The sequence below is a fragment of the Limulus polyphemus genome, unplaced genomic scaffold (genome assembly GCF_000517525.1).
Source record: "Limulus polyphemus unplaced genomic scaffold, Limulus_polyphemus-2.1.2 Scaffold6495, whole genome shotgun sequence".
In the NCBI taxonomy this organism is placed as follows: domain Eukaryota; kingdom Metazoa; phylum Arthropoda; class Merostomata; order Xiphosura; family Limulidae; genus Limulus; species Limulus polyphemus.
In genome coordinates, this window is record NW_013672105.1 from 1 (window position 1) to 9,711 (window position 9,711).

At 32.5% G+C, this 9,711-nt stretch overlaps 1 protein-coding gene across 1 annotated transcript in view; it reads left to right on the forward strand.

The window, feature by feature from the left end:
* The first annotated feature begins 514 nt into the window (after positions 1-514).
* The window catches only part of LOC106473772 (type I iodothyronine deiodinase-like), a 28,578-nt gene continuing 19,381 nt past the window's right edge, over positions 515-9,711 (forward strand). The window contains exon 1 of the mRNA XM_022402167.1: positions 515-711. Within this exon, the coding sequence (XP_022257875.1) occupies positions 557-711 (155 nt within the window). The 5' untranslated portion in view covers positions 515-556. The remainder of the gene's footprint in view (positions 712-9,711) is intronic.

The following is a 9,711-nucleotide window of genomic DNA, read 5'->3' on the forward strand; positions in this document are numbered from 1 at the left end:
TGTTTATAAATCATTGTTTGTAATAACTGTTATTGTAAATTGTATTGTTGTATATATATGTATATATATATGTGTGTGTGTGTATATATGTGTGTATATATATGTGTATATATTAAAACGTATTTGTGTTAAAAAAAGAAAAATGTGATTATCAATCTTGTTGGCAAACATCATAAACTGACTGTATATCTCCTTTTACTTAACTACTAAATCCAAAGTACAACTTAACTACTAAATTTAAATTATCAATTAACTAAATTTCAGACCATTTGAAATTCCAATATGCAACAAACAGGACATTTTTCATAGGACACTCAGTTTGAACAAACAACCGACTATAAACAGTGGTAAAATTAATCTTTAAGAAGCACAGGTGCTCACCTTCGTCAGGACCTGACTTCAGTTTATAGTGTTCCGCTTGTAATCCCTCAAAGATCAGGTTCAGAGTATTTCAGTATTTCATCCCCAGTTTCGTTACTAACACGGTGTAAACCACAGTAAATATACAGCAATTATTTTATACTTTCAGATTCGCTTCTTATTATTTCTGTCCACAATGGCCGTTATTAAGGTGGCGGTGTTCTTCTTTCCAAGTTTGAAGAAAAAGTTTGTAAAAAACGTGCCGGTAGCTTATAAGAAAACTAGTGTTACTCAAGAAAGCATCTTCAAATTTAGCACTTCATCGAACATTGTGAGAAGCTTTTTTCATTAGTGAGTTTTATATTTTAATCTTTCATATACTTTTAGTGTTGTAATATAACCATACTCTAGCAAACTATAATGTGTTTAATAATTGTTGTACTGTGCTTCACTCTGCATTAGATGTTGCCAGAAGAATGACGTGTTTGAACCTCGAATATAATAATGTTCTTCTGAAAGAAAGAATCCTTATGTTTCATAACGAAAGATTCGATATTTGAAAAAATATTCCGGATAAACATATTGTTTATTTTTCTCACGTTTTCAAAGAGTGATAATTCTATTTTACGTGAGATTCATATCAACCTTTTTTTAACATGCTTTTCACACTATTCAAATACAAATAAAACATATTTTAAGAATGTTCTGAAACAAGAGTGCACGAGTTACTCTTCGTCTTAAATTGACGAAATTTAAGATTCAAATGCTTTGTTCTTATCGCGACGAAAGCTAATCTTGTATGTATTACGATCCGTGGTGTCTGTTGAGCGTTCGTCTGCCTCCTGTTTACGGCGGCCGCTTCCCGCACTGCGTTTGAAAAGCTGCGCACCGAGGCAAAACTCAACATTCAGTTTTGAAATGACGGGAAAACAGGCATTAATAAATTGTTAGGAATTGACTATCATTCACATTTCAGAATGTGACGTAACAATAAGAATACAGATTTACTGTATGTTATTGTTGAGCAGCTTATAGCCTGACTGAAATGCTCAACAATTACTTTTCGCACTAGGAGGTATAAATAGCTCTAAGCTTTGGTTGGCCCTGAATGAAATCAAGTGCAACACCATTAATCTTTTTAAGTCCATGAAATAATTTAAATTAATAGATTAACGTAAACTTTCCCATCACTGGGGACGGGTACTTTTGCTTGTGTTTTATAATGTCACATTTTACATCAGTTTTAGTTAACAATACCGGTAACAGTTGAGGATATACCTTATTAATGTAGCCTTAGAAGCTTTATATGATTCACTCAGTATTCATAATTTAGACTAATTAAGAATTCTTCTCTTTTGGTAGAAATTATTACATAATTTGAAGCGACTTCTCATCGACTATTACTGTATCTAATAATCATGTTTAATACGATAATGATTAAAATATACTTCTCACAAAAGTGGGACTTGTCATTGTTATTTTCACCTAGAATTGAATAGTGCTTTAGCCTAATAAATTTTGTTATTCAACATTACCCGGAGTAGTGTAATTGGTATTCAAAACTTTCGCTTTATTTCTCACTTGGAGCGAACCTTAATTCTTAGTGTTATTTATCAGTAGTAGATTGAAACAACAGTTAAAGATTACATATCACTTGTAAAGACAGACTTGTAAAATAACTAACTTTTACTGAAGCGTGACTTGGGTGCTGGTTAAAGCTAGAAATTTATTGTCATAATACTAGTTTGTAAATAAATGTAAGCAATCCAGTTGGGTGGAATTTTGGAGGTTTGAAGAAAAGGTTTAGGTATATCACCAATTTTAGGTTCTCGTTTATTTGTTGAAAAAGCTTCCCCCACCCTTTCTGGTTTTATTTCATATTTCTTCGTGTGTGTGTGTGTGTGTACCTTGATGAACTCTTCCAAGGCAGCCATAAACGGTGGTCAAGTACAACTACCGAAGTTTACCACTAGAGGGCGATCTGCTTTCATAAAATCAAGCAGTGAACACGACGATTGGTCTAGTGCATTCAGGAGTTTCGGGTTAGGTGCAGGTTCATGTAACGAAGCAGTTTTGAACGCATCCTGCAAAATACTACAAAGGAAACATTGATATAAACAGAATATTGTTTTAATGGATAAAAAATATAAAACAAACACAAATTTTAAGTTTCCTTACCATACCAAAGGGGTCAGTAAGACTTATTCTTTAAGAACGATAAGATTCGTCGATATCAAATTCACACGAATATGGAGTAACAGTAGGTTTCTTGTAACTTACTTGTGAGTAAATATGTCAAAGTTCCCTTCGAAATCTCCTTTATTAGTTGGGTGAGCTTCTTCGATGTAAACTGTAACAAAATCGGCCACCTCTTGGAACTCGCCAATTAGCTATTAAGATGATAATTATAAATTAACATGCATTTCTTTAGTCCAATGGCTGGTTAAACTTCAAACATGAGGAATCAAAGACGAAGTTAAAATCTATATTACAATTTCAATGTAGTTTCATCTTATAGTTAATTAACGAGATTCCTAAAGAATGAAAGAAGTTATCCCTGAAGGAAACAATGATATATAATGATTACCTATGTACTTGTAATTTATAAGACTATAAACAGGATTATATGTAAATACAACATTTTATTTTTACATTACAGAGTTTCATTTGAAATTACGTTGTATAATATTAATACATTTTGAATTGTTTTATGTTATTTGTAATTAAACTCCTGTTTATAAGTCAACTTGACTGATGTTTAAGTCCTAATAATTCTTTTGAATGTTTCATTGAAAACTGACACCTGAAGACATTAGGGAAGGAATGTGGGGCAAAATGCTGTCACTCAGTTTGTCTTACCACAAGTTAAACTGGCCAGATGTCTCAAAGATTTAGTAAAGATCTAGTCCTTTGTTTCTTACATTTCATATAAAACTACTAGAGAACTACACATGTTAACCCTTTTCTAACTTAGAAGTGATAGACTAATGGGACGACAGCTAGTCAACACTACCTACCACCAACGTTTGGGCTACTTTAATTGATCAATAGGATTGAACAAAGTTTGAAAACATCAGACATTAATAGGACTTATAAATAGAGATTAGTGCTCCATATTTTAGACTTGACGTACTATAATACTTTTGTTGAATATAATACATAAGATAAGTATCTAGGTATTGAATGTTTTACATATGAATTTAAGTAGTAAGTACTGTACTTCAGCGGCAAAAGGATGTCGCCCCACGCGGATTGACTGTTTCAGGTGAGGGGGAAGGAGTGATGTCATCAGAGATGAAGACGCCATAGTTCCAAAAGTTACCACCAGAGACGCGTTAGGGACGCGTTGCTAGTCCGCCATGATGTCATAGTTCAACAAAATGTCACCAGAGGGCGTAAACTAACTTTAAGCTGGTCAGTGGTCTCCAATGACTTGGTAAACTGTGTGCATTGGAGAAAGCTTTACATGTCTAGTCTTTCTTCTTACGATAACTGTGTGCTAAGAAAAAATTAAACAGTATCAAGGTTTGATACCAGATACGGGTTCTTGTGAACACGTATAATAGAAACAACATAGAAGTCTGTATGTGTGTTCCTCATTGTATACTTTCATTCACGCAAATATGGTATTATATTGCATGTTACATCACTAATGTGGTCCGCAAAGATTTATGGTAAGTGTTGTTATTCTATAATAGTAATTAATCATATGTAGTAAAATGTAAGTTGTAATCTCATTCAAGCATGCTACATTAAATAATTTTTTGACCACTTATAGAAGTACTGTCCCAGTATATTTGTTAAACTCCTATGGTAATAATGGTAATTAAGTATATGTGAAAGTCCACCTTTTGTAAAACATGAGAAGTATGAATTAATAATGCTTGGAGATGGTTTGAATGGGTAATGAATAAAAAATTTATTATAAGTTTAACATAACAGCAAATGCACAATGTTTCGACAAGGTTTTGTCATCATCACCTGTCAAAACGAAATGTTGTACATTGCTGTTATGTTAAACTTGTTAAAAGTTTTTCTTCATTACCCATTCAAGCCGTCTCCAAGCATTATTACTCTCAAAGTGGTTTCCTCCTCATCGAACCTGTAAATTATTTTGTTGTATAAAGTCAAATTGATAAAATTGTTATTGCATAATAAACGTCTTATTGATAATGTAGAATGTTGTATATATTCAAGTATAGGATCTACTTATTGCATGATATCACCCTTTTTAAAGCTACAGACATGTGCTGTGTGCCTGGTAAAAAAATATATAGTAAAAAATATATAGTGATCATTTTACTTTAAATAATATTTAATATATATATATATTATATCACTGAAAACCTTCAAACACTTGGCTGATAATTAAAAGAATAAGGACATATAAATAGTAAGGAACTTTGAACTCTGGGTATGGACTCCGACAATTTGAACGACCAAGTTACCTATTTGTACTCGCTTAGTCTCCGTAGATTTAATACTTAACTCTCAATATAGTATGTATATCTTCACGAAATTTGGCAGTCTTTCACTTAATATTACAAGTCTTTCACATTCAAAAAATCATTTTTATTGAAGTATTATTAATAAAATAAAGACTTGTCCGTGAATATATTGAGTGTTTGTTTCGAATAGTCCGTGTGCAAATTAATTTTCATGTTAAAATTAAAAATAATTTTTCTCACTTCAAAAATGTCAAATTTTCTTTGTGTGATCCCTAAAACCTCCTAAATGCATTTCAAACTTTTTTTTTTCTTTTTGCAGTAGAACTTTATAGTTTCTGTTATTTTCTCTAATCTATCTGAAAATGGGATCGAACTCGTAAAAAGTTGTAAGTCACTCGGAGAACGTGCAGGTCATGTTACACTATCGAATCACATTACCCACAAGCTACTACTCCAGTGAGTGCCTGGTAAACCATCTTAATAATAATAATGATATTATTATTATTTATTTTACCTAATCTAGTCATAAATAACTTTAAAATATCCGTATTTTTAAATTTTAGTTAATTAATAATAAAAAGAAATAAAAAACAAAAAACAAAAAAAAACCTTTTTTTTCTTGTTGTTGGGTTTCAAAGAGTTAATCCTGACTTTTTATATCACTAATAATCAATTTAATATTTTTTATTTAATTAAATAACGAAAAAAGTAGACAAATTCTTTTGCATCTCAAAAATTTTCTAGCTTTCTAACTGTGCAACAAGAACCATTACAAATTCATCCAAGCTAGTCGTTAACTTTTCCACGGGAACAAAGCTTTCCTGTTCAGAAGACATTATGCAATGTGTCATTTGATAAATGAAAACCTTGACTTTATATTGATTATAGGTAATATATAATGAAACGTAAAAGAGAACAATGAATGAATTGTGAAAGAGGATGTGACAGATGAGTGTGGCAGGAGGGATCTGATTTTCTATTGGATAGCTCTGTAACGAAAGAAAATTGAAAAAAAAAAAGGTTCATCTGAGCAATAACAATTCTATCTACGTTTAATTCCACACATTTTCAAAGAGTGGTGGATAAATAAGGATGATGACATGCTAAGACAAAATGTGTCTCGTGGGTCACTTTAGTGGAAATTCAGGAGTTTTTAAAAATATTCCCTTGTATAATTAGGAACTTAAAACTTGTTTCTTTGTTTTTGAATTTCGCGCAAAGCTACACGAGGGCTATCTGCGCTAGCCATCCCTAATTTCGCAGGGTAAGACTAGAGGGAAGGCAGCTAGTCATCACCACCCACCGCCAACATTTGGGCTACTCTTTTTACCAACGAATAGTGGGATTGACCGTCACATTATAACTCCCCTACGGCTGAAAGGCGAGCATGTTTAGTGTGACGGGGATTCGAACCCGCAGATTGCTAGTCGAGTGCCTTAACCACGTGGCCATGCCGGGCCGAACTTAAAACTTGTATTCTATTAAAATGTGGATTATTTACTAAGATTTTATGCTATTCTAATTGGTATAACATAAATTCAAAATTTTATTACACTCCATTTGTTTAAGACACAAACCTTGTGTCATGCGCAGTAAAGGGGGCGATATGGTTAACTGATGAACTAGCATTAAGCATCCTTTATGACTAATGAATTAGTCTTAAGCGTCATTTTTAGGACGAATTAATTATAATTGATTTTAATGAATTATAAGGGACTTAGTGTTAAATGTTCTTTTTTACGACTATTTAATTATGACGTGTTGTATAAGTCATGACTGCCTAGAAACACGTTCTCTGCTTTGTGGTAGGATGACATAATTATTAATTAACTACTGAATTGTCATTCATTGTCCTATTTAGTATTAACTAATTAATTAGTGTTAAGCGTCCTTATAAAATATTTAATGAATTAATTATAAAATGATTTAATTAATTAATGATTAATTATCTACATGATAAGACATGTACGACTCATGGCAGCCTAAAAACACAAACTCTTCTTTGTGGTACAATTACCTACGCATCCATTATGGCCGCTTGCCTGGTATAGAACTATGATTTCAGTCCTTCATAGTTAGTTTACGCCCTCTGGTGACACTTTGTTGAACTAGAACATCATGGCGACCTAGCAACGCTTCCTCTAGCGGAAACATCTGGAACTATGACGTCTTTATCTTTGAGATAACCTTCTCTCCCCTCCTCTGAAGCAGCCAATCAGTGTGATGCGGCATCCCTTTGCTGCTGAAATTGCTTAGATTAGTATTTTTAAAATATCGTACGACTTGTTAAACACCTGATTTAGTTAATTTTATTGGTTCTCATAATTATGTATAATTGCTTTCGCTTATAATAATAATAATAATAATAATAATATAATACTTATACAATGCAAACATTTAATTTATGCGGAGCATCAGTGGTGTGGCCAAATGTAAGGGCAGATGTTTTGTTATGTAGTTCGTAAGTGAGCCACCAGAGGGCAGAATTATGTTGAACCTGTGTAAATACGATTGTCAAGTTTTGTCATGCTATATTGAGAAAATAAAAAGTTAATCAGATACACTTGTTGTTATGCTATTGTCTTCGTAGTTTACCAATAAAAGATTCTCGTCCGCGTAGTTTCAACATGCACGATCACATCTTATTTTCTCACTAATGGTACAACTTAAAACTATTCACTCCTGGGGTGAAAGGTCTGGTTTGTTTTAAATTCCCCAAAACCTTAAAGAGAGTTATCTGCACTAGCCATTCCTAATTTAGCAGTGAAAGACTAGAGAGAAAGCAGCTAGTCATCACTATCAACTCTTGGGCCACTCTTTTACAAACGAATAGTGGGTTTAACCGTTACATTATAACGCACCCACAGCTGAAACGGGGCGAGCATGTTTGTGGGACAGGGATTGGAATCCGCGACCTTTAGAGTACGAGTCAAGTGCCCTAACCACCTGGCCATGCAGGGCCAAATGTGAAAGGATACAACAGCGTTTCATCTCCCCTCATGTCTTCAAGCGCTGGCATCCTTTACATAGAGGTTAGGCTCCATTATTACAACTAGCAGAAACTCCGCCCGCTGACGATTGTACACCCCCTACGGGCAGCTGTTTATGCTGGTAATAGTTAGTAATCGTAGTGTTCATACCTCACTGTTAATTTTAAAAACAGTAAACAATTTATAAAGTATTTCTTTTTCTAGAAAGTACTGCCCGAGAAAAGTGTTCGAATTGTGCGCTTTAGTCATAAGTAACTAATTGCATCAAAATGATTCAATGTACTGAACTCGTAAACTTCAGTGTTTTTATATATTAAAAGTGCCACGCTTTATTGAAAAAGTAATTAGTTTTCATAAATAATAACAGTTTCTCAATACTACTCTTAAAAAAATTACATCAATAAAGGTAATTATTATTTTGGCACTTGTGTACAAAGTTAAAATCTTAAATAATATGCAACGTTAAACTGGTACAGAATTAAAAACATTTTATTTAGGCCTATCTATGGCCTTCAAAAAGTTGACGACTCCACATGTTTCGACGTTACAACTTCATCCTCAGGAGTGAATTACAAGACAATTGCCAAAGTATTTATAACGTTTTAGTAGGTCATTGACCTGTATGTTATTTTTCATACATTCACGCTAAACCATTCAAAGGAGATCAATCCACATTCTTGCAGAAATATTCGCCAAACCTTCATCTCTATTTAATACAACATGATATATTTTGTTATATTTCTAACGATTCACGAATATTATTACCTATTACACTTTTATGTTGAGCTAATATTAGTTTTTTCCCATAATATTGTGTGTTGTGTTTCCTGTACATGTTCTGCTATGGTTGAATTTTCAGTTTTTTTATTTTTTACATATCCCTTATGCTCATTTAAGCGGTATTTTAAATTAAGTTTCGTCTGACCAATGTAAATACTTTCACATTCTATTTTATATATTCCAGTTTTTTCAGTTAAATGTATTTCGTCTTTCGTAGTACCCAAGATTTGATTCATCTTATTTATCGGTTTAAATATAGGGTAGAATATCAGTTGTTTTTTGAACACTTTAAATAAACTAGTAGTTAAACCTGGAACATATGGTAAGATTAAGCCTTCCTTTCTGATTTTTTCATAACTAGGTTTTAAAGTACTAATTTGATCAATTATTATAGTATTAGTGAATTTCTTAATTGCTCTATCTATAAGATCTGGGTTAAAACCTCTTTCGACTGCTATATATTTAATTAATAACAATTTGTTTTTTAAATCATTTTGGTTAGTACATATCTTCAAAGTTCTGTTAACATAACTATAAAACGCAGACATTTTTTGTGACTTAGTATGACATGATTCTTGGTGTGGGGGCATAAGAACAGAAAAAGGTTTCCAGTAAACTGATGTTTCTAAATTACCTTGTACGTTCCTTTTCACCAATACATGTACAAAAGGCAAACTATTATTTTTCTCAATCTCAAACGTAAATTGTATAGATGGTTCAATGCTGTTCAAATAGTAAGCAAAGTCTGTTAATGCCTTATTACCATATTTCCACACCAAGAATGTGTCATCTACATACCTTATCCAAATATCAGGTTTACATTTTGCATTATTTATGGCTTTAGTTTCAAATACATCCATATATAAATAACATAATAATGGTGAGAGTGGTGATCCCATAGCTAACCATTCATTTTGTTTATAGAGATTATTGTTAACTTGAAAAAATGGATTCGTAACACATACTTCAGTTAACTATATCTATAGTTTCAACTGCTGAAATTTTATTTTCTAACAATTTTGTTTCAAAACGTTTAATTGCATCTCCTACTGGAACTTTTGTAAATAGGGATACAACATCAAATGATACCGTTACGTCTCCGTTTGTTAATTAACTTTCCGTAACTTCGTTCC